Below are 26,915 nucleotides of genomic sequence, written 5' to 3'. Positions count from 1 at the left end.
GGGCCTTTGGCTATTCTCGTGCCTCTCCGTCATGACTAGAGAGTGCGAGTGAGAGACGGAACCATTTGACCTCTCTTTTTTATTATCTCACGTGTTAGCGAGTATTTTTCGTCTTTGGCTGTCAGGTGTCAAGCATTCTCTCTCTCTTTCTCTCTCCCCCCCCCCCCCTCTCTCATATATATATATATATATATATATGTGTGTGTGTGTGTATATATTTATATGTGTATATATATATGTATGTATGTATATATATATATATATATATATATATATATATATATATATATATATATATATATGTGTGTGTGTGTGTGTATAAGCGCGCTGTTTTTAAATCGAATCGTGATGCTTATGGCACGTCGTTTTCTTATTTATTGTCAAAAATAGTGAACTATAAATAAATAAAAATAAAACAATATTTCATTTTAACAAAAACTAATAGTTTCCGAAACTATTTTTCTTCAGTCAAGAGTAAAAATAATGAAATAATTTTGTGCCTGGACATAAAATTAACTGATATAAATTAATGGCTCACAAAACTTTATTTGTTCATTGAATTGAATGCGTATTATTTGTAAGATGAAATTTAAAATTTAAATATTATTCTGTTAAATTATGCATTTTATAAAATTTTATTTATAGATTTTTTGCTTTTGCCTTATAAAATATTTATTTGTATATCAAATTGAATACATATTTGCGAAAGAAGAATTTTATGTCTCTACATAAAATTAATGCAAAACATACACTAAAGGATACTAAAAACCTGAAATTGATTTTTTGTCTAGATATAATTTTAGTTCCTTTTTATTATGGTATAAGAAAACAAATACTGCATTTTTTCATCTTCAAAGTCATTAAAATTGCAGGAAAAAAATTTAATGTGCCACAAAATAATTGTAATTTAAATTTGATGCATTAAAATTATACTACGACTGAATTTGTATTGGGCTCACACAAAATATTCATTGCCAATTTTCACTATGTGCATATTTAAAATATTTAAAATCAAATGAAGTGCATTCTTTTATTCACAAAATTCTGTTCAGAAATTAAAATTATGTACAGAATTACAATTCTAATAAAATTATATACATAACTTTAATTCTCACATTACAATTCGGGGCATTCAGTTGTGTTTATAATTTTAATTTGAGAATTATAATTATTGAAAATATTAGAAATAAAAAAAAATGTGATAGTCCTATGATCAAGGTGACCGATCAAAAACAGGGAGCTCCGGATTCGTGTATCGTATTGTGTTCGTTTCGTGTATAAATTGTTATTACTGTTGTAATTATTATAACAATTTTTTTTCTTTTTTCTTTTTTAGAAATTGTGTATTTAGCGGTTGGAAGATTCGGAGAATATTTGTTTCAACTGTATATATCTCGGTTTGCAAAAGTCTTTTGCAGTGTGAGTTTTGTATGCTGCATCTACACACTTCGAACATTTTTTTTTTTTTTTTTAAACTTTATCTAGGTAAGTTCAATATTCACATATATTATTTTCTTATATAATTATAATTGTAATCAAAAGAACTCGGATTTATTAGATACGCTTAGAATTTCTATAAATTTTCGGTTATTGATTAATTAATTAATTAATTATTGTTTAATAATTTATTATCATTCTTTATTAATAATTCCTTTTCAATTAGTATTTCTTTATCATTGGTTAATAAATTCAAGAAATTAATTTTTTATCATTTAATAATTCTTAATCAATTAACTATTGATTAATGATTATTGTTTAATAATCTAGTTCAGTTTATTGAATTTAAATACTAAACATTATTATTTAATAATTGTTAATCAATTTATTATTGATTAAAATATTATTGTTTAAAAGTTTATTATTTTAATATAATTATAATAAATTATATTAAAATTTTCGGTTCTAACAAATGAATTTTTCATTACAAAATTTGCACGAAGTTGAACGTTCTATAAGCTGTTATTTTGTTAATATTTTGGGAACGTGGATACATTTTGCTCCGCTTCTATTTTACGCGTGGTTAACACATGGTTCTCAAAACAATTGCTGTACGCACATGTTTTTTTATTGTAGGCGAGACCTTTGTATATTCTGTTATGTCTACAATATTATAGCTTAGACTTTTTTTATTCCTATTTCTTTTATTTTAGAATCTAAAGTTTCCAAAAAAAACCTTTTAAAGATTAATTGAAAAGTTTGAGTAAATCTTTTTTTAATGTATAAGCAAATTTATTAAGCGGACATTTAGATACAGTTGCGCTTATCTAAGCGAGTATAGTTTGAAACTCTTAAAATATTACGTCTTAATTCTATTCTATCTAAATATTAACAGAAAACACATTAAAAATAATAATTAAAAATGTATTAAGGAAAGACTTGTCCAAAATTAGTAAAGGCTTTCAACAAAAATAAAAGTAAAACGTGAATTGTTTGAACACTAAGATAACTATAAACAAACTCTAATGAGTTATAATTAACAAAATTTTAGTAACATTTGTTGACTAACTACAAATTTTCAAATAATAAAAGATGAGATATTTAAAATTATTAATAAATAATTATAAATTATTAAACAATTATTTAAATAGTTTTGGAAACTATTTGTTTCTATTAAAATGAAATATTGTTGTATTTTTATTTATGGTTCACTATTTTTGAAAATAAATAAGAAACTGACGTGCCATAAGCATCACGATTCTATTTAAAAACGGCGCGCTTATACGCCGATATACGAGGGTTATTTTTTTTTCAACCTCTGATCGGCTGTAATAAAAAAACGGGAATGAATTGGGAAAATATTTTAATATCAAAAGAAACGTACATCTTTACTCTATTTTTCCACATAATTACCGTGCAGATTGAGGCATTTGTCGTAACGATGCGCCAGCTTTCCAATACCCTCTGCATAAAATGATGCCTATTCAGCCACGTTTTAACAGTGCCCTGCAGTGTGATTACAGTTTCATTTCTCCATGGCATGCCCATTAATTGATACCCTAATCGCTCGTACACGAATCGACACGTCTCGTAGTGTTTACCCCCTTCCACCAACCGTGTGGAGCGGCCAACTCACACCTCATTTGAAGCTTGGTTATGGGAATGTCAACATGGCTGCAACGATAAACTGTACGGCGAAATGCGAGCTGCGTGGAGTCATCCGTTTCTTACAGGCAGAAGGGCACACTGCAGGAGAAATCCATCGCCGAATGAGTGTTGTGTGTTAAAACGTGGCTGAATAGGCAGGAGGCATCATTTTATGCAGAGGATATTGGAAAGCTGGTGCATCGGTACGACAAATGCCTCAATCTGCATGGTGATTATGTGGAAAAATAGAGTAAAGATGTACGTTTCTTTTGACATTAAAATAATTTCCCAATTCATTCCCGTTTTTTTATTACAGCCGATCGGAGGTTGAAAAAAAATAACCCTTGTATATAGATACTCGCCTTTAACCCGCGGCTTCGCTCACGTTATGTCCTTAAGTATCAAAGATCATTGCAAAAAAAATAAAATAATATGGTGATTGTTTTTTTTATTGCGTGACTGGAATCATCTGTATTTAAAATTCTAACATCCATCTTAGCTTAAAAAACTGAAAACTTGCATTATTGAAATATGTTTCACTATTACATAAAAAAAATTAATCCTAACTTTTAAAAAAGTTCTAAGTATTAACGTAGAATAAAAAATTAATTAATTAATATTTTTCCCCAATTGTGTGATCCGAAGCCTCGTTCCATTACATAGTCGAGGAGCATCTAGATTTTGTATAAGCGTAACTTCTACATTTAGTTTCATTTGAAGTTTATGTGAGGGTACACCCAAAATTTCAAGTGAATTTAAAATCTCCGAAGTATATGAAGTGCTTTGTTCTGTATCCATGATGGTATATATCGACAAATACTCCTTCATTCCCCTTGCACCTCTTAAAATATAAGTGTTGATTTTATTAACGATATAAATTTTTTGGCGCCAATATTGCTCTTGCGTACAACCACCGATCACTATTCAAATTTTGCTGCAAGTCTGGGAAAACTTGAGTAATTAGATCCACATCATTTTCACTAAATTACAAAATTCTCTTGAAAGTAAAATATAACCTTCAGTATCAATATCCAAACGACAATCACCGAAGAAAATAGACACCTAATCTCAAAAATTAAAAAAAGTTTAAGTATTTTTTGGCAGTGACAGAAAAATAAAATTGAATAGTAAATTGACCACCGGTATCATATTATTAAATTGGTGAATTATTTAATTAACTTATTGAAACGCCAGATGGCGTTAAATTTCATTAAAATAACTCATATCCTTGAAAATATGTACACAAAATTTAATGATCGGTTGAGTAGTTTCTGCGTGAAAGCGTAACAAACAAACTCAGATTCACATTTATAATAATAATAATTATAATAATAATTAGTAAGGATAAGTATATAGAACGCTCGACACTCGAAGGACAAAGACGAAAAATATTTGCTAATGCGTGAGACAATAGAAAGAGAGGACAAATGGTTTTGTCTCTCACTCGCACTCCCTAATCATGACGGAGAGGCCCGAGAATAGCCGAAGACCCTTCGTTTGTGTTTAGTTCACACGTATGCTCGCCCGCACACTAGCCCCACTTTTACAATTACGCTTTAATACTTTCTCTCCAATATTTCTCACTCATGTTTACATATACGAAGATGGACCCGGGAAACTTTTTAATGTATTTTTTGATTCTCCACAACTTTTGGTTGAAACATTTTTCGCTTAAACGCCTAGATTCTGAGAAAAACTGAGTCAAACCAATTTTTAATCCTTTTCTCCAAAAACTTCACGTCCAATTTTAAAAAAATTAGCACCATTCGATTCAGCGTCCTCGAATTACCCTTATATCAAGTTTTCAGGTCTGCTGGTAAAAAGTGCTTACTTTGCCTCTTGTTGACCGGCCTAGTTTGATTTTTACATATCAATGGCGAATACTGAAAGACTCACTCACATTTTATTTTTGGGACTATTAATCGGTCATTCTTGTGGCCAGTTTACATACACCCAAAGACCATGCATTCAACATGGCAAAGAAACTTTTGTGTTTAAAATATCTATAGAAATATAACTCAGAAGTATGCAAAATATTTTTGTAAAAACTGAGACATTTCATATTTTGTCAAATTAATTTTTGGGAATTAGATTTTAATGTTCCACAACTTTCTGAGATATTAAGATAAAATAATTAATTTGCAAGATTTATTTGTATTTTTTGTAAACAGAGAAACATGATCACAGTTTTGCATTGGTGAACCATGTTGGGTGAGAAATGAGAAGATTGTTTGTATACAAGGAAACCTCACAGCATGCCAAAAAAATGTAGGCTGATTGTGCATATTATGAATGAAAATTTTACTAGGTTCAATTAAAAAATTACGTCACTATACAGGAGAACAATCCTAAATATCAGAGAGAGTTAAAATTTTCATATACATTTATAAATTTAAATATGATTAAATATATCATCTCATAAACTTTTCTTGTAACCGATGTAATAAAGTGGGTTGATTTTGGTTCAGAACCACAGTTATCCTTTCTAGACCTTAATGTTGCTTGCCTTGACCCCCTTATGGCGAGGCCTAATCCCTTAAGGCTTCATGGGTGGCACTCCCTTACAAGTGGCTAGTTGCAGCAGCGGTACCAAAACCATTTTACTTTCCTATCCAACACATGTGCAGGCGTAATGCGGCTTTTTGTTTTAACCTAAAACCTTCCATTATCATTGTAGGCATTATAGGATACTTAATTAAATTTTCTTTTAGCGACATATTTTAGTTCCTGGACTGGAGCCACACCATAGTGTTTGCATTCAATGCCTTTTACTAGAACTGGTGAAATACCAATGAATGTTCACATAAAATTGTCCTTTTTAATTGCTAGTGTCTGAAGTGTAATATGAAACTGACATTGTGGTAGATAATGGATGGTGTAGTATAATAAGTAATGAACTAATTTGGAGATGTCTGCACTGTCGCTGAAATACATTAGATGTGCAAGGGTGGATATGAGTTTGTGAGGCTACCCAAAATCATAAAATTTAAAAATATATTACAGTTACCTATTGTAAATTCATACCTGCAATTGAAAAACAATATACTTTATTTATTTTCTGTGTTCTAGCTTCATTATTGTAGAAAATTCTTACAACTCAAATACTATGAAGCCATTTGGCAAAAAACTCTGAAACATTCAACAAACTCAAAATGGAAACAACAGGGCCTGAATCAATAAAAGCAGCATTAACATCTGTGGATAATGACCATTAGAACTTTCTTGTTGCTAGGCAAATCAAGTGATTTGATTTGATAAAAAAAATAATCAAAAATATGTTGCTAGATAATAATTTTTTTACTATAACTGTATCTTTTCAATCTAAACTTTTATATATTCATAACTTTAAGCAAACAAAGTGCAAACATTAATTATACTTACATGTTCAACTGTATCATCTTTCTGGTGTTGAAGCACATATTGCTGCAGCAGATCCTGAGTATGACACTCATGTAAAAGTTTTGGATGATAATCGAGATAGTTATATGAGGACTTGACAACACTTAGATCATGATTGTTTGACCAGTTCCCATCTATTAATAAGTCTTCACGAAGTAACCTTTGGCATAAATTACTCAGGTGAGGTTGATCAGGACTATTACAAAAATTGCTGCTCACATCACTGTCATGAGAATAAAAAACAGTTTTTGGACTGCTGGATGGTAAGGTAGTTATCAAAGGGATTCGTGACTCACTTAATGATTTCTGACGCTGAAGAGCAAATGGGAAGGGTGTCAGGTGAGGTACACTGTGAGCACGGTCAAGTCGTTTTGCGATCCAATCGTCCTCCAACTGTTCACTTTCAAAATGACGTTTTCGAGGAATTTTATCACAATGAACATTGTGCTGGTTACAAGAAGCAGAATGTCTTTCACTTAAACACTCTTGATTGCAACTTATAATAGATTTAGTTCTCACTTGTTTTACAACATTTGGTTTCTTGGAATTCATAGTCAACTTGTCATTTGCTTTTATTGTAAATATTTCTGTGCCAGGAGGTAATGATAGATTGGAGGCTAAATTAATTTTCCCATTCCTTTTACAGAACAGGTGGTGATCATACAGGCCAGCTCGTAGAATACTGATTGGAATTAATGGTGGCATACTTCGAGGAGCTTTCCTCATAGTCTTACTCAAGTCTATTGGCTGCTCTTCTACCGGCACCATTTTCAACACCTCTTCTGATTCCACAGCCATCAGATTGATTTGAACTTTTCGCTAAGTCATCTTTGCATAACCTGCAACAATGAAAAAATCACATTAAAATAACAAATATTAAATATAAATAGTCAATGTAATACTGTATTTTGTAAGCTATAAACATAAAAGTGGTATATTACAAACTAAGAGAACAAATCAGAAAAAGTAATTAGACAGTTATAGAATAATAAATAGGATCATTAAATTTCAAAAAGAATTTTAAACATTATCTTGAACTTAAAATATGATCAAAAATATAATTAAATAATGTCTTTTAAATTGTAGAGAGCTGACAAGATTTAAAGGCTCTGGGGAAGGTTGGAGGTAAAGTGGCTCAGTGAACTTGGCTCAAGAGCTAGGTTCTATTTATTTTTTTTGATCACACACAACAGACACCAAACTTTGTTTATAGAGTTCAGCAATGAGTGTATTTTACATATTGATTTGATTTATTTAGCAATAAATGCTTAGATTATTTGTAGCTGTTGCCTATTTTTCATATTTAAGGTAGCTATTATATTTGGAAAGTGATTTACTATTGTAATTTAATATTTATGCTTCTACTTGAAAACACCTAACACAGATTTTTAAGAGTCCTAAATTTAAGCATTGATATTGTAAACAGATTTAAGTTTATTTCATGTTATTTATCAAATAAACAAAACTATTGACAATTCTGTTTGGTTTAATTTTATTAGTAAATAACTAAGTGATTTCAATATTTTTTTTGTCTATACAGACCCAGGTTTATCTAATATGTATTTTATTTTAAATACGTTGTTTTTTTAGTTCCCAACCAATCCGGCAGAATGGGATACAATCGCAAGAAGTTTTCAATCAATGTAGAACTTTCCCAATTGTGGCAGTAGCTTGGACAGTAAACATGTGGCTATTATCAAACTTATAATAACCTCATACTACATCAACTTCAAATAATATTGTATGTACCATTATTTTATTTTAATGGTGAATGCAATCTTGGAATTTATTATTATTTATTTATTATTCATACATAGTATAAACTGGTTGAGTTTCAGATGGCAGTGCAAAAGAAGAATCAGTGTTTTACCAGAAGTTGAAGAATGGAGAACTTAAACTTCCGAAAAATTAAGACACTGTTGAAAATAATATGAACTTGGTTTTTGTTGCAGATGAAACATTTGCAGTCAAAGAAAACTTGTTGAAATCCTTCCCCCCGCAAAGACTTTACTCGTTACACATGGAAATTGTATTTTATAAGTAATATAGATCATCCCATACTTGTGAATGTTTGGAAAACTCTTTGGAGTAACTGATCACAAAACTCTAAAAATCTCAGAATTTTAATAAACTATGAAATAAAATGAAAAAGTTATCCCCAATGATTGGTAAATATCATTTTCATCTCAGTTTTGAGTAAGTAGGATTACAGTAAAAAATTTTACAAAAAGGGGTTTTTAATTTTTATTAAGTCTAGACTTGCTTTTACTAACTTAAAGGTGAGGTATAATCCTGATGATTACTGGAAAGGTGTAAATGTAATCTGGTTGGATTATTCAGTGTCAGGGAATGGGTGTACACTAACAAGGAGAGAAAATATGGGCACAATTTATGGAAATTACAATAGATAATGGACAATGGAATATGAGGGAAATGCTGACTATTTAGTTGCAGCAAAATAAAATCAACTCGAGTCATATACTCTCAGACACTACACAATAAATTGGTTGTCTGATTCTGGGAAACTGTGAGAGAGCTGGACAACAACAGAAGAAAATAATAAATTGTGGATTTACACCTACTCATGGCTCACGTAGCACTGCACTTATGTGTAGAGGGGAGGGTTGCTCTTGGGGTGTTGCAGGCTGCTCACAACAGTCTCTTTAACTACCTAGGTAAACGAGGATGGCTACAATCTCAACATATATAGTATTGTGTCCTTCCTGACATGATGTTAGTGCTTCGCCTGCTGTTCAACATCTTCCTTGTGTCCTTCCACTCCCGAACCCGATATCAACACACTCAACCGAACGACTTCACAAACACCATCTAGCCGACCCCCGCAGGGCCACCAAGCTCTCCACTACACACATCCTACACGACACTTCTCCCCTTAAGATCCCAACACGTAGTCTTGCAGCCTGCTGGATACTTTCCTTGCCCTGCTCGAACTGCGAGTTGGCTGTGTGTGTACTAGCTCCAAGCGCAGCCCCTCCCATTGCTCTCGTCCCTGGTCGTGAGGGTGCTCAAACCCCCTGAAAGGAAGGTTGCCGTGAACTGGCGTTGGTGCTCCCACTGGTGATAGTCCGGCCAGCTGCTGGTGCATACCCTTCTGCTCCAGATTCTCTGCCAGTTGTTCCTGTCTGGACACTGGTTCCTTCGCTGGCTCTGTTGGAACAGTGCACCTGTGTGTGGTCACTGATACCTTTGCCGGCTCCCTCAGAACCGTCTCGTCGGTAGGCATAAGCTGGTGCGGGGTGGCACCACCACGTCTGTCTGGTCCACGCACTGCCATTGGTGCCTGTAGATGGAAATGCTTGGTGTGCTGGATGTGCTACATTGCTTCTCAGTAATTTGTCCACGTGACGTCTATATGTGTAGCCATTCTTGTCTTGGGCAGTGTATGTCACCGGCCTTTGTTTAGCTACAATTGTTCCTGGTAGCCACTTATGAATCCCCCTGTAGTCTCGAAGAAGCACCCGCTGCCCCACTGAGAAATGCCTGCACATGTGGCAGTTTGTGACTTCCTTTAAGGTCTCCTCTCATTTCAAGGTGGGATTGGGACGTATTTGGTCCAACGCCGTTCTCAATGAATGCCCCATTAGGAGTTCTGCTGGTGTCTTATGTGAGTCACCTAGTGGCGTTGTACGCAATGCCAACAACATTCACGCAACTCGTGTGTGCCAATCGCTTTCTCCCATTTTCCGCAGTTTATTCTTCACCGTCTGTACCATGCGCTCTGCTTGACCGTTTGTGGCTGGGTAGAATGGAGGTGTTCGCTGCAGTGCCACCCCGTTCTTCTGCAGAAATTCTTCCAATTCTCGGGATACGAAAGCTGTCCCATTGTCTGAAACCAGGTATGAGGAATCCCATGGCAACTGAAGATCTATCGCAGCACCTGGATTACTGCACCTGACGACATGCTATGCATCCTCCTCACCTCCGGCCATTTGAAGTGTGCATCCACTACAACGAGGAAGACCTTTCCCTGGAAAGGACCCAGAGCCTAATCCATGGCTCCTTCTCTATTGCCCATTTTACATCCTTCACTTTGGGTCGGTTGGCTCTCTGCTGCTGGCAATCTGGGCATTGCCCCACCATCTGCTCAATATCCCTGTCCATTCCTGGCCACCACATATAGCTTCGGGCGATCATTTTGGATTTTACGATACCATCATGTGCGGCATGGAGAACCATCAACAGTTCCCTGCGGCGCACTTCTGGGATGATCACCATATTGCCCCACAGGAGACAGCCTTTGTGCATGGATAACTCCTCTCGCCTATTCCAGTATGGTCGCAACTCCTCGGATCTCACATGTCTCCCCTGCCAACTTTGGCTTGTGAGCTGCTTGACTTGACAAAGGATGGGGTCCGTGGTCGTCAGCCGAGCCAGTGTCTGTGCATCGATTGGCGGCTCTGGTATGGCCTCGAGCATGAGCATATCACCTACTGTTGGTATATGCACGTTTCCTGTGGCCATAGGTAACTGGCTGAGGGCATCCGCATGAGGTATCTTGGTACCAGGCATGTAAATTATCTGAAACTCAAACATTGAGAGCCATAGACTCCACCACAAAAGACGTGGGGATAGTATGTCTGGGGTTTGCCGCATGGGGTCCAGCAATCGCAGCAGCGGCTTGTGATCTGTCACAATTGTGAAATGACGGGCGGTTACATATTGCCGGAATTTTGTAACCCCAAACATCATGGCCAGTGCCTCCTTATCTAGCTGAGAATAGTTTCTCTCATGACGTTGTAGTGTGCGTGATCCAAAAACCACAGGCACTTCTTTTCCATCATCTGTGACATGTGCTAACACTGCACCTACTCCATAGTTAGATGCATCGCATGTAAGCGTAAGAGGCTTATGCAAGTCATAATGAGTCAACACTTGATCCGATTGCAACAGGTTCTTCGCCTTGCACAATGCCTCTGTGTGCTCCGGCTTCCAAACCCACTCTGCTCCTGTGTCTAAGAGGCGATGTAAGGGCTCCAGGACCGTGGCCTTATTAGGCAGGAATCTTTCATAAAAATTCAAAATACCTAAAAATGCCTGCAGTTCCTTCTTGCTTGTGGGTATCGGAACCTCTCTGACGGCTTCCACCTTCGCATCTGTAGGATGCACTCCTGCACTATCAATTTGGTACCCCAAGAATATAACTGACTCCTCTTGAGTCGCAACCCTGCTTTATCAATCCTAGCCAAAACCACCTGTACCCTGTCCCAATGTTCCTGCACGTCTTTCCCAGAGACCAAAATGTCGTCCAACATGACCACCACACCTGGAATACCTGCTAGCAAGGTTTCCATAAGCCGCTGAAAGATAGCCGGGCACCCGCTTGCCCCGAAAGGTAGGCGCCTGACCTGAAACCACCCTTTCATGGTGTTTACAGTTAACATTGCTGCTGTCATATCATCCACCGCTACCTGCAGGTAGGAATCTGCTAATTGAGCTTCGTAAAAACTGCCCCTCCAGCTAAGCTAGCGAAAGCTTCATTAGTTGTAGGTAACTGATAGATGTTGGCTTTGCAAACTTTGTTCACTGTAATTTTATAGTCCTCACAGAGCCTGACCTTCCCATTTGCCTTACGAATGGGCACAATAGGTGTCACCCAAGTGGAGAATTCCACTGGTTCATACACTCCTTGATCAACCAGTTTGTCAATCTCTGTACTCACCAAGTCCCGCAATGCGAAAGGTACTCCCCGACTCTTCCGGAAAACTGGCGTGGCTCCAGGTTTCAGCTCCATAGTCACTGGGGGCCCCACATATTTTCCTAACTCCACACTGTCGAACACCCATGCATGGTGCTGCACTGCATGTGGTATTTCTTGGTGTATTAGTTGGAAAATGCCCTCCACTTTGATTCCAAGTGGTTCTAACCAATTCCTGCCCACGAGACTTGGTCCTTTGCCTTCAGCCACTAAAACTGGTAGTCTACATTGCCTAGTCTTTGTCTTTACCAATACTTCTGGGGGTCCCCCTGATTCCCAATCTTTCCTGTGACCAAGTATGCAGGACTCAGTTTGCATCTGCTAGTGCTGGTAGGTCCAGCCACAATCTCTTGTAAGTTTCGAAACTGATGATTGAGAAGCTCGCTCTTGTGTCAATCTCCATGGGAAGTCTCTGACCATCTAGCCACACATTTAGGATAATTGGTGGTTCACTTGTACACCTACTAGCCGTTGTCTGAAACACGCTGTAATCTCCAGTGTTGGGTTGGTTTTTCAAATTAAAAGTCCCTGCCGTGTCCGTGGCATGCTTCCCAGACTTGCCCATCTCCTTCCGGTCTCGCGCTCCGCTGTTCACTCCTGCATTCCCCTTCCTCTTCTTTGTAAAACACGCTCGTTCTAGGTGCCCTGTTCGAGCACAACAATTGCACACTGTCTGAGTGTGTCAGCAGTGGTTTGGGCTGTGGTCCCCGTTGCACCTCCAACAAGCGCGCCTGTCAGCTGCAAGTTGTTGGTTCACCTGAACTGGGCTTTGCTTCTGGTCATCCCTAACCTCTTTTTTGTCATACCTGATGCGCCCTACCTTTAGCACTGCCCCCGCAGTTGGGCTCGGCTGTGCCTGTAGATCATGGACATTGCGGCCTGTGGCTTCCGCAGCTGTTGCCAACTCAACCGCTTCCTTAAATGTTAAGTTGCCAGGAGTGTGTGTTGCACCTTTGTATCACGAGCACCACACACCACCCGGTCTTGCAACATGCGATCTAAATCCGCAAAATTGCAGTGGATGCTAAGTCTTCACAAGTCCGCCATGAATTCTGCCATAGATTCTCCTTTGTGCTGATTTCTGTTATGGAATTTGAATGATTCCACAATCTCACTTGGTTTAGGTTCGCAGTGTTGTGTGAGTACCGCCAAAATGTTGGGAAATGCAACTTCGGACGTTGGTTTCAAGGCCACTAATGAGGTCACGAGGTTATACAGCTCTGCTCCATCAATGGTAAAAAATATTGCCCTTTTTTCATTATTGTCTGTACGTAATTTTGTTCGCCACAAAATAATATCCCAAACGTTCTGAGTAAGTGTGCCACGTTTCACGCCCTGGAACGAATTCCCCAAACGCCGGAAACATCGCCATACTTTTTCCCCGCACGCACGTCCGGGTCGTAGAATACAAATCCTCGTCGCCACTATTGTGTCCTTCCTGACATGCTGTTAGTGCTTCGCCTGCTGTTCAACATCTTCCTTGTGTCCTTCACTCCCGACTCCGATATCAACACACTCAACAGAACGACTTCACAAACACCATCTAGCCGACCCCCGCAGGGCCACCAACCTCTCCACTACACACGTCCTACACGACATATAGTATGACAATGTTGACAAGTGTGGTTATCAGGGAAGGCAAATGATTATGTTGAAGACAAATGTAGGTACTTAAAATATATGAGAATAATGTGTCTGTGGTAGACATCCATGAATTACATATTGTAGGCTACTGAACAACACCTTTAAAAACAACACAGAATAAAATTTCAAGTCTATACAAGAATTCATTTACAGCAAAATCATTCAGGGTGGAATTTCGAATGTGGTAATTTATAAGCGAATTTAATTTAAAGAAGAATATTGGTGACAGTTTTATATCTCATGTTTTAATAACTTGCAACCTTTTTTTTTATACAGATTACCTACAATATTAAATTTTTTTAACATCTGTTTTACTTAGTGGATTTATTAAAATATTAAGACAATGAAAAAAAAAAATCTTTACTGCTCCACCTTTTTCTGATAAGCAAAGAGTTAAAACTAAAATATATTCACTTTATTTTAAATGTAAAATTGTGAATGAAAAATTCACACCACTTGCATTAGTGGATTTAGTGATATATGTAACCATAATAAGACCAATGTATCCTTTTTTAAACATATCAGGGGTAAAATTTAAAAAAATAATAATGATAAACTTTTGACGACAGTCGTCGTACCCTCCCAGATGCAGAGGCCGTACCTGGCCACCGACGTGGGCCTGAGGTAGTGTGTTTTTCCCCAGTGAAGTGCGACGGCCAGGGACGCACCCGCGTGCGCCCTAGCGGGCCAATGAGCCTTTTTGTGCAATAGATAATTCTGTGTTTGTATATTTTTCCCAAATGGTCACGGGCCTCAACGAGTATGTAAATAATGTAAACGTAATTTATTAATTCTGTAAATTTGCTGTTGATTAATGTTTCGTTTAGCTGTGTAAATATTCTGTGTTTTCTCAAGTGTGCTAGTATGTAATTGCAGCCTGGCGCGCCGTGGGGCGGGACCTTCTCCCACGCCGGCCGATTTCTCCTCCCCTCCCCAGCAGCCCGCGAGCTCCGGCCCGCTGGCGGGCGGGGAAGGGCAGTCGTGCTCAGGGCTCGAACCGAGACAGTCGTGTACGCCGCTCCGCGCTGCTCGCGAAGCGCGTACCTTGAGCTCGTGGCCAGTCTTACGTTTCTAGTTCACGGATTGTCGCGGCAGCCGAGCTGCCTCCGCGAGTCATTCGCCATCTTACTGAATTTACTACGAGTTTTTCGAGTGACGTTACCAGCCGAGAGTTCCAGAACACGGACGTGTAATTACGGGTCTCAGAACCTTCGCCGTCTTACGAAACGTTACGTAACGGGCCGCGCATGTATTGCGCTTCTTCACGGCGTAATCTTAAACGGGGTCAGTATTACGTTGGAAAATTCCCAACCTGTGTCAGGACGTCTTAACGGACAGTACGGTTTTACGGGAGTCCGGGTCGCCGCGGGAAGGGCGCTTGTTCTGCGACGGTTCCGCCAGGCTGCGGCAGGCTCCAAAACGTCAATAAAAGAGGCTCGTGAAATTGTCAACGCCGAGTTATCCTTGGAACAGTCTACCACTATCCCTCTTCACCTAACTCTCCCTCCGGGTCCCGCAGTTCCCGGTCCCGGCCACGTTGGCCTGGACCCACACCTCACCGACGAGAGCAGTACGGGCATAACTGGACAGTCACGTAAACAGGGAATCGGGGACCTCAAGCCGAGGGACGTCACTTTCATTATTTTCAATTTAAATTAATAAATCCAAATTTCTCCCCTCCTATGTAAGTGAACTCAGAGTTGTGTTTAGCTTTTATAAAACCAAACCAACACCATTTCTCCTCATTAGGAATGAAAATTTAAAAAAGTTGTAAAAATTATAAAAAAAGGTAGGCCTATGCCTAAATTTTTATGTGTTTTGTATTTATTTATGTCAATTTTTTTTACCTCTCATTTCATTAGATTCAGTAATTACATTTTTTGTTTCTAAACCAATCTCACGAGAAGTAAAATTTTGCACAAAATGGTAAAAAGGAGATGGTAGGTTTTGTATGTATATTAATTATAAACAATATACACCCTATACTTGATTTGCTTAGAATTTAATTTTTTTTACATTATAAAACCATATGTAGTGGAATTTTATAAAATGATAAAAAAAAGTTGATAATTTTTGTTGTACACATATATAAGCCTATTATTTGTGTTCACTAGTTTACTTTCCACATAATAGCTTAAAAATGTGTATATTTAAAATATAAAAACATTTAAACCCTGTTTCCACCAAATTAAAGGTAGAATTTTGTAAAATAATATAAAAAGAGTTGGTAGTGTTTGGTTGCATATGATTCATACCTAAATTCATACCTTCCGCTTAATTAGCTTAAGAGGTATGGATTTTATTTATTCCAAACCAATCATTAGCAGTAAAATTTAGAAAAATGTAAAAAAAAAAAAATAGAGCACCTAACACTGTATATATTTAATTCATTCTTGCTTTCTTGCCTCCTGCTTTTTTTATTGATTGATACACTTGCAATTTAGTTTCCACCCGGTGGCAAAGAGTCCCCCCCCCTCTCACCCAATTGCTGAAGCCTCTTCCTCAAGTCCTTTCCTCTTCTCACATCCAGTATCTTTCCCTCAATCATATTCCACTACCTCCCCGTCCTCACCAGGAATACTTGCCTTCCTCTTTCCATTCTTCTCCACTCTCTCTGAATCTTCCATCCATGATCCCTCCTCTCTGTATACACCCCTTTGTTAGACCTGTCTCCCAGCATCCCCCAGCCACCCTCACCCCTTGTCACCCTAAAAAACTTCACCAATCTCTCTACTTTCCTCCTCCTGTGTAGTGTGTCCACCCCTGCTCCATCATCACAGATGGTCTATGTTTCTCATTTCTCACCCTTCATCCCTTTTCTCCTCCTCTACATACCCATCGCCCATCAAGCCACTCTACGTTGCACCTTTTCCAGTTCCTTAATTTCTATCCCTAGGTATGGGTCCCAAATTGCCGCTGCAAGTACAAGCTCTAATAGAATAAAATAATAACAGAATAAGAGAGATTAATTTTTCTTAATCACATCAAACTTCCTTCTTTTAGATGACTTATGGGTGAAATTTCGCAATATGTTTAAAAGGAGATGGTAGATTTTGTATGTGTATTATTCATACAGCAGTTTTCAGTGATTCTGGAACAAACACGACAAACATATCAAAAACTATTTCTATATAGGGTGGAGGCACCGGTTATGGCCACATTAAGACATTTTTGTACTTCAAACATATTTTTTATTACAAAAAATATTGATATAAACTATGGAAGATTTTTAATTTACAACTTGAAGTTTCGTTCATCTTCCCATATGGTAAAATTTATGCTGTAAATAATTCATAAAATATAAAAAAAAAATCACATTTTCTAGACATGTTTCACCACTTTTGGCCACTCTGTATTCAGTTATGGCCATCACTTTCTCCACTTATAGCCAGCATAATTAATCTTAAACTTAAGGTATATATTCAGTTTTAATTAATAAAAAAACAAAAAATAAAAAATAAATATAAAATTAGACTCAAAGGAAATGTTAGGGGTTCTACTACTTAACTGAAATAGGCTCTAAGTAATAAAGGCTTAAATAACCAAAAAACACACTTATAAAAAAGTTAATTAAGTTAAATGAATCGCTTATTTATGAAAGGGCATAAGTCAACTTTTTTGAAGAAATGAGTTACATACAGGATGCCAATCTGTGGGTGTATACGCATTGTTTAGTTACTAAAAGGCACTAGTCTGATGCATGGAAGTGGGTTTACCGACCGCCAGAAAATTTAGTTTAGTTATGAAAAGGAATTAGCCAGTGGACTTATGTCCTTTCATAACCAAATGATTACAGCTATTAATCAGTGGACTTATGTCCTTTCATAACCATATAATTGCAGCTAGTTACAAAGAGAAAACAAATAGCAGTATACTCTTCCGACCTCTTTGGCAGTATCATGCAGTGTTGCATGCTGGTATATTCTGCTATCATTTGTTTTGTTGTGTACTTTCAGTTACTTTTGGTTTGTTTACTAGTAGAAAATGAGTGAAATGGAGTCTAATAAGACTTGTGTGGAAAATGATTGTAACCATTCCATGAAACGTAAAAAAGGTGTGCGAAATGTGGAAGAATACAAATGTCAAAGAATTAAACGAGCTCGTCTGCAAGGAAAGGAGTATGCAAACTACAGAGGGAATGTTGTGAAAACTAAAAGTACTACCGAGTCGTGCAGGTAACCTAATTCTTCATATTATTTTCTTTTAAGATTTATATTCATTCATCTTTCAGATTTCACTCACGTAAACATAATTCAGTTTGTAGAAATGTATTAGTTAACTACCTATTATTGATAATTTGGAAATATTTAAAATAGCTCGCACGACTCATAAAAAAATTATTTTTATTGTTTTAGATGTGCAAGAAAATGCTATGACAAGATTGACATTGCACAGAGAGGGAAATTACTTGATGCTATACATTCCTTTTCATGCAAGAATGAGCAAGACATCTATCTTCAAGGTTTGCTTGACGCTGTGCCAATTAAACATCGCCGACCAAGGAATGGTGACAAGTCTGGAAAAAGGTCATCCTCCTTCACTTTCCATGTAGTTATTCAAGAACGAAGAGTGAAAGTGTGCAAGAAAGCATTCATTCAGTTATATGGAGTATCTGCCAAGAGGGTAAGGAGACTGCAAACATTGTTACTATGTGGACAAACTCCAAAAGACATGCGAGGCCAACAAAACAATAGGAAGTCGGTGCCTGTTGGTGATGTTCAGGCCATCAAAGACCACATATCTTCATTTCCTGTCTAGATAAGCCACCATGCATCCAAAGAATATAAATATCTTGATGCGCAGTTGGATATAAAGAAGATGCATACACTGTTCAAAGAGAAATTTCCTGATTGTAAAGTTAAGTATTCTTTCTATTACAAGATTTTCAGGGAAAATTTCAATCTCCACTTTGGGAGACCACAGATAGACACCTGTGGAGAATGTGAACAACTGAAGGTCAAGATAAAAAATCCTAATCTTAATGAATGTGCTAAGCGAGTTGCCATGGCCGAGCTGGCCATTCATGAAAGAAGGAGTAACAAGTTTTACACAAGCATGAAAGACACAAAACACATTTGCAAAAACAATGATAGTGTGTTAGGGTTAACGTTTGATTATATGCAGAACATTTCACTGCCCTGCATTCCATTACAAGAGCTTTTTTACTATCGCCAGCTTTCGGTGTTTCCCTTTGCCATACATAACCTGAAAACAGATGAGGCGAGTTTATTTTTATATCACGAAGGGCAGGCAAATAAAGGGCCAAATGAAACATGCTCTTTTCTCCACAAATACATAAGTGACAACGTGCCTCCATGTGTTAAAGAACTGCACCTTTACAGTGATGCTTGCGGAGGGCAGAATAAGAACAATTCGCGGGTGCGCGGGAAAAAGGGGATATGTCAATATTACTTAAATTAAGATATCAAACATTTAAAGTTCTTCCAATTATACAAGATCAATAATTAATAATTCCAAAAGTTCAGTGCTAGGGTGCTAGACTTAACCCATTTGGACCAATTTGTAGAGCTTGCTCTCCTTTATTTCATACCATAAAAAAACAATTTTGGCCAATATTTGACTTATCCCCTTATTCCCGCGCACCCGCGAATTGCATGGTAAGATTCTTGTTATCACTTACTGACACCAACAGATTTGTCATTATTATCCATCGGTTTCCGATACGTGGTCATTCATATCTTGCTTGCGATCGTGATTTTGCACTGGTGAAACGTGTTCTTAAAAAGACTGATAGATACTATGTACCCATGGAGGTCTGCCAACTTATTACATCTGCAGGAGTTCCTGGAAAATTCACAGTCAACATGGTAACATCTGATGACGTGTTGGACTTCAAGAATTGGTGGCCCAGCCATTACAAAAAGACATGCTTATCATTGGAAAGCCAGAGTAAAGCAGTTCCGCGAAGCCAGAAGCAAGACTTTGCTGTATCAAGGTTTGTAGAGTTCCAGTACAACAGTCGCCATAAAGGTACTGTAGTTGCTTCCGAATTCATTGGCGGCCTTGTGTCACATACTTTTGTGCTTCGTCAATCATCCGACAAAAGTTTGAATCCTACTATTCCTGTTCAAAAGGCGTATCCTGCGAAAAATGTGCCAATTAATGCAAAGAAGATTATTGACTTAAAGAAGGTTCTCCGTTATGTTCCAGGTGAACACAGAGACTTCTACGATGAGATTATCCAGTGGCCTACCAAGCAAACAGACTGAGCTACCATGCCATTGTAACAGGCATTGTTACATAATAACATACAAAGTGTGAAGTTATATTAACACCTTTTGTACATGTTTTCAAAACAATGTGTAGTCTTACATCACTGTTGTTTAAAGTGAAATGATGCTTTAGTACATAACTTTTGTGGTGTTGTTTAAAGAGGGTATGCCTGTGATGTTATGCATTATAAGGTCAGTGAAAATGGCGTAAAGTGTTCAATAATATGGTGTACACGTTTACTGAACTATATCTAGGTTGAATTACATCATTGTATTTCGATTGGAATATTTTATTACATAAGTTTTGTTGACTTGCAAGGTTAAGTTATAAAAGGGCCTAAGTCTGTGATATTTAACAATTTTTTTCTCGCAGGTAATGAAACACTTGCAAAGCATGCACTTGTCAATGTAGTGACATTTAGGTACAGAGTAGTAAAAAAATATTAATTTTGATGTATGAAACTTATAACAGATATGATATAGTTTTTTGCATATTCCCACAACTTTTAGTGAATTGACTTATGCCTTTTCATAAATAAGCGATTCAAATATGCTAATTTAAAACATGACAATAAGCCTAGCCTAGTTTGAAATGACAATATCCTAGTGTTTTTCAACAGTTTTTACAGCACCAGGAAACACATTTACCAACATCCGACCCTCTTCTTTGAGGATTGGATCAGGTAATTTACCAATAATGTTCAAAATATTGATTTGTGAAATGTCGTTCTCTATGATCACAAATTCAGTTTTTTTTGAGTTTATACATCTTAAACACTGAATATCATATTCACAATCAGAAATTATTTTTGAAATCACACCAACGTACTTGTACTCTGTCACACAGAGAGATTTTTTTCCTGTAAAACTAAATTTTGCCAAAACAAAATCTCCTACTTTAAGATTTTTCACACCACTCAACTCTACGTCCAAAGGATCATCTAAATCACATTCACCTAACTCAACATCATCTAGACTGTCCCCACTTTCAACCCATTCTTCATCTGAGCTGCTTGAACTTTATTTGGAAGTACTAGGCTTCTGTGATTTCATTTTAGTTTTCCTATTAGCTACTTTCAGTATCTTGCTCGCTTCTTTCAGTTTCCTATTTAATTCATGCTTCAGTTTTCTTTCATTTTTTTGTCTCTCCTTCTCTTTCTTATTCTCTTCCTTTAGTGTGTGAAATTCCAACCACTTATCACTTGTTACTACTGAGGGTATTATTTATTTTTTCTTCTTACCTTTAGAGTCTTTACTATCTGGCCATCTAATCACATCTTTAAAAACTGTTGCTAGTGTTTTTGGAGGGGTTATTTGAATAGCAGTAGGTTCACTTGAGCTTTTTAATTTACTATCACTGGATCGAGGAGTATCAGATGTGGATTGTCTTTCTACATCACTGGAAAGTGAAATAGGCATAGCTGATGTTGAAGGAATATGTGAATCAATCGGGAGGGACATGAGACCAGGAGAAATTGTCAAATCGGATAAACTTACTGAAGGGGACAAGAGGTTTTCTATAGAAACTGTTGTAAATGACAGGTCAAGATCCATGCCTGAAGAAATATCAACAGTTGTAGGAATACTTTGGCCTTCTGAATCATGAGCTTCCATTTGTGCAGCAGGATGTGGCGTGCTGTAATCATGATCAGGAACAGCTCTTCCATCTGGACCAGCCTCAAGTTCATTCACTAGTTCATTACAACGGGGTGTTTTCTGAGAGTCTTCAAAAATTTTTTCCCACACATCAAAAAGTAAAGTGGCATGTGGGTTCCCTTCCCACTCATGAGTCCTTTTTTTCATTTGTCTAAATTGTTGAAGCAGATCACCATCAATCTTAGACTCAAAGTACTTAAGATGTTTCACGATCTCTTCTTTCTCAACATGTGTATCTTGCTGAGAGGTTGCCAACTTACGAACAATACATTTTGTATAGTCAACTTTATCTGCATCAAAAGGATGTAGACCTGTTGATTCAAACCCAGCTTTAACATTTTTCTGCATGCTTGGTTCGTATATAATTTTTGATAAAGCCAAAGGGACCTCTGCTTTTGTGATTTCTTTGTTATCGTTGTCAATTCGCCATCTTCTAACTATTTTCTTCCAATTGTGTTTCAGCGGTCCAAATACTGCAACATCTAGTGGCTGTAAAATGTGGGTAGAGTTCGGATAGAGAGCTACTAAAATAATTTGGTTCTCTCTGCAAAACTTGCTAAGATGTATGGTGAGATGAGACCTATGTCCATCAAGAAATACTATGACTGGACGACTGATATCAGACTTTATCAAAAATGGTAGAAAAACATTTGTGATATACTCAAAAAAACTCTCCCCAGTCATCCACCCATTCTCAGTTTTTCCAATACCCCATTCAGGGGGAGCAGATTTTATTACGTTGGCAGGTATTCGTGTATACTTATAAATTGTTAGAGGTGGAGCAAACTTGCCATTTGCATTCACTGCAAACAATGTGGTAATGTTTTCCTTATCTGAATTGGAAGATTCATCATAAATCTGTTGACCACGAGGCCCTAAAATCAGCAAACCCTTTGAAACTAAACAAAAACAGGTTTCATCCATGTTAAACACCCTATTGGGGTCTTCCAAGACATCAGAATAATCTTTTAAAGAAGTATAAACTTCCCTAAACCAAGCCCTTATCTTCTCTTCAGTCACTGCACCTCTAGCTCGGTTAACGTACTCTGCGTGTTTCTGTGATATGACAGGATGTCTCTTTAAAAAAGAATAATACCACTTCTTACCAGGACGGTTATCAAGAAATAATTTCTGCTGTACATTCCCTTCATCCAAAAGTTTTTTCACTGAAGAGCACAAATCTTCTTTGTCTACTGGAAATCCCATGTTTGCACAATCAATGATCCACTGAACTAACATGTCCTCTATATCTTTCCCTAAGACAGAATGAGGTCCGCAATGTCCTGTAGATTCTGCTGGAGAAATGTGAGATAATTTATTTCTCAATGTTGTCCTTGGAACACTATATAGCTTACTTGCTGTAGCTACACGCATTCCATCTTCAATTGCCTTTAGGGCACTGCTTACTTTGGAAGGGGAATATTGGAATCTCTTCTTAATTTTTTCTACTCCCCCTTTTCGGTTGATTCTTGAAGCCATTCTCCTGTAAAGAAAGTGTAGTTTTATATAATAATAAAATAAGGTTGGTATAAATAACTTAGCATGTCTTTAAAAAATATATATAATTTTTCCCCCCATTTTCTTAACTTATAAGGCCCTGGATTAAGACTTTTTAGGTGAAAATAATATTTAAGACTTCTAGAGACTGCCTAACCAAATGATACATAACACCCTCTATAAATACTAATTTTGCCTCTATAAATATTAATTTTGCCTCAAAATGCATCATAATATTTTGTATATAAGTTAATAGAAAATAGGTTATTATCGAAGATAATAATTGAGAATGCTACATGAGTTACATAATTGCCAAATCATAGTTTTCAACTTTTAAATAGGCCTGTGGTTATATTAATAACAAAAATTAATACCATAAACAAAATGTGGCCATAAGCAGAGGGTAAGTATATCACCACTTATAGCCACCTAGTGGCCATAACTAGTAAGTGAAGGATAATACTGATCCACTAATGGCCATGCACATGTACCTTATAATTTTATGGTTATGTCAGTTACAATCATACTACATGGAAAAAATAGAATGTTTACCTACCTGGAAAGTGAGTTCCTTCTTTCTAGGTCATCAAATAAATTTTCTGTGAATTTCCAAATAAATGGATGCACTTAAGAAATACCATAAGAATGTGAACATTTTAGAACATACAAACTAATAAACCTTGACATCACATCTGTTTGCATCAGAGTATGCATGGCTACTGGGTGAAACTGTAGCTAAGAGTCAGCAGATTTTTATAAGCTTGGTTTTGATTGGTTGAGAATAGCCTGTTGTTTAAAAATTGACCAATAATATGAATGTGGCCATAAGGGGAGCAGTGGCCAAAACCAGTGCCTCCACCCTACCTAATGCAAATAGCTGTTTCATTTAGTTTTATTATATTTCATATAATTCACAGATTTTTACACAAAAAATATATTATAATATAGATGCTCTCTATGGGGCTAACATTCTATAAGTATACTGTGTTTAGCAAAGTTGTCACAGTTTAATAACATTCATAAAAAATGTTGGTTTAAGACAATGCAGGTTTTGTTTTAGGTTTTTTTTTGGGGGGGGGGGAGGGGGGGTGTGAAGCTCTTTGCCTGCTGTTTGCTTTCAAATTCTTTCCTTTTGTTGGGAATGATAGATTTTTTATAGATTTTTTAGTATCCCCCTTTCTTCTTCGATGTATTCCCCTGAGACAGTGTGAATGTGTGGGGATGATAATAGCGTTTATTCTTATGTGAACAAGTTGGGCAGGAAAACAGAACCCATTTTAAGTGAATAAATACAAATAATTCTGTACAGATTCTTTAGAAATTCTGTCATAATACATGCTTCATAATGACTTGGATTTTTAATGTGTTGGAAGTCTATGTTTGTTTATGGTAACTTCTATTTCACATTTTCTCTCTTCTCAACCAGAATAATTTTCAAAGTTTTCTATGCAACACTTTGTGTATAGTCAATGGGCCAACATTACTTAACTCTAATGACATGCCAAGGTTAAAATAAGACTGGCACACAATTAGGGTGTTAGTAAATTGTTGGCTATAAAACCCTGGGCTGTCATCATTTCAACTAGGTATAGTAATGATATGTCTTTAAAATGATCCTGGTTCAGAATAAATTTGAGAGGTTTGAAAAACAAAAAGCCATATGACACTATAATACATGTTATAATGATGGATAATACTATACTAAAAACCTAATGCCAGCATATTTTGCTGACATTTTTACAGTAGGTACCTACTTTTAAAGAAATAGTAGCAGAAAATCATTTTAACATTTTATTCCTAAGTTTACGGTTTGTGATGAGATACTAGGCCGGAATCAGCTCAAGAATAAGCCTACATTTTATTACGCTACCTATAAGTCAGTCAAAAAAAGCTGGAGTGAAATGATTTACTATGTTTCTACGATGCAAAAGTTTATGAAAAAAAAAAAAACTTTTCCATATGCTGGCCAGAATACATTTAATTATGAAAATGAACTAGCAACAATACAGTTGAACATTAGGTATTAGTTACAAAATTATACAGAAGAAATGTTATCAAACATAAAAGTGCATTATTTATTCTCTCTGCAATATATAAAATCGATAACTTTATAATTTTGTAATAGTGCTGTTCTAAATAAAAATTTTCATTTCTACAAAAGAATACCTATGTTGCAAAGTATAAAAATCTTTGATGACTAATGCTTGTCCCTTATGCTATCCCCAAAAAATGGCCCCAAATCAAACTGTAATGTTTCTTAAATGCTCGTGGAATGCTGTCTCACTAATTGCGACAGTTATTATTTCAAAGAGGCCTACAAGATAAACTAATAAAAAATGTGGGTCCTACCATTAATGAATTCTGAATATTTACAGTCTTATTTTCCTAAATTAAATACATGGGATTGTATTATGCACTTACGTATACGCATATAACAGTTAAACTTTATAAATTATTTCTTTTTTTATAAAAGATTAATATTTTCAGAGTACTTCAATGTTAGAAACGGCATTATTAACAATAATATTTCTTAATTAATGAAATGAAACTGTGAAGTGTTCATTCAGTGTCAACTAAATGCTTGATTTACTCTGAAGGTGTTGTATTAATGAATTCTATTCCTGTGGGTGACACATGTGGAACAACAGTTACGCGATTAGGTTACCGACCTGCGCGCTTGCCTCACTGTGAACTTACGTGTCTATCCTTTCATTGAAATCTCTGCGTGGAAGTCACCAGAAGTTTGCCTGCTCTTCACAAACGATTGCCATCGATATGTGTGAAGAAAGGACAGCAACACTTCAATAAATAGCGATGTTAGTTGTTGAAACACCATCATAAAATTTAAAAATCAGTTTGTTTACGTTTCCAACACTTGTACAACGCATTTCGCTAGTTTAAAAAGATTTAAAGTCAAACTCAGTGAAGATCCAAATGAAGATATGATTTTGATTATTTTTCAACTCGTCGAAAACACACATAATTAACACGGTATGTAGGTTAAATGCAATATGTTTTAAGAAACGCGAGAATCAACAGGTACACACGTCACATTTACCGTAGCGTCAAGCGAAACTGAACTGACGGGGTCGACCATAATCGCATCGAGTTGCGCGAACCTGGCCTCTGGTGTCGGTATGCGGAACTTCGCCACTTCGCGCTACTTTGTGGCTCCGCATTGTGCTAGCACAACGCCCTGTGTGTGTGTGTGTGTGTGTGTGTGTGTGTGTGTTTGGGGGAGGGGGGGGGGGGGGAGATACACATTTAAAAAAAAAATGCGTAAGACGTTAGTTAGCCAGTTTAAATTTATTCTGTTTAAAAGCAACCACGAACTGGCATATACGTAATAATGGGATGTAGGTACGTAATTTTAGCTGAACGCAAATAACATTTTTTTTTCCTCTGACATGTCTGCAGTTTATCATTAATTATATTTAGATTATTGGAATGTACAAAAAAAGTCGTTTCGATTTCTGAATAGGGCCTTGATTATAATAAAATAAAGTGTAAGTAATTTAATATATTGTGTTTATACCTTTTTATTTTATCCTATCTGAAATCGTATACATAAATAATTTTTCAGGGGGAGGTGGGTTAGAAAATGGAACAGTAAATTTATCTTGAACTGAGAATAAAAATACTAAATTGAGTTTTTTTTTTGTTTTTTTAAATGTCTCAATAGAGAA

The 26,915-nt window shown here is 36.5% G+C and overlaps 1 protein-coding gene and 1 long non-coding RNA gene across 6 annotated transcripts in view; one reads left to right on the top strand and one right to left on the bottom strand.

The window, feature by feature from the left end:
* LOC134529420 (uncharacterized) overlaps positions 1 to 15,288 on the top strand; it is a 41,112-nt gene extending 25,824 nt beyond the window's left edge. The window contains exons 2-3 of one of the 2 annotated variants that reach the window (XR_010074569.1): positions 8,074 to 8,224; positions 8,322 to 15,288. This is a non-coding gene — a long non-coding RNA (uncharacterized LOC134529420). Of the gene's footprint in view, positions 1 to 8,073; positions 8,225 to 8,300 lie in introns of both variants that reach the window. The other variant, XR_010074570.1, reaches the window with a different exon arrangement.
* The window catches only part of LOC134529419 (uncharacterized), a 35,831-nt gene extending 9,538 nt beyond the window's left edge, over positions 1 to 26,293 (bottom strand). The window contains exons 1-2 of one of the 4 annotated variants that reach the window (XM_063363474.1): positions 25,927 to 26,293; positions 6,466 to 7,322 (exon numbers count right to left, since the gene is read on the bottom strand). In XM_063363474.1, coding sequence (XP_063219544.1) covers positions 6,466 to 7,281 — 816 coding nt within the window. In that variant the 5' untranslated portion in view covers positions 7,282 to 7,322; positions 25,927 to 26,293. Of the gene's footprint in view, positions 1 to 5,899; positions 7,323 to 19,484; positions 24,206 to 25,926 lie in introns of those variants that run through there. The other 3 variants (XM_063363475.1, XR_010074568.1, XM_063363473.1) reach the window with 3 other exon arrangements.
* Between the last annotated feature and the right edge of the window lie 622 nt (positions 26,294 to 26,915).

Source organism: Bacillus rossius, chromosome 2, assembly GCF_032445375.1.
Source record: "Bacillus rossius redtenbacheri isolate Brsri chromosome 2, Brsri_v3, whole genome shotgun sequence".
Lineage (NCBI taxonomy): Eukaryota > Metazoa > Arthropoda > Insecta > Phasmatodea > Bacillidae > Bacillus > Bacillus rossius.
This window is presented reverse-complemented; position numbering and strand designations above follow the sequence as displayed.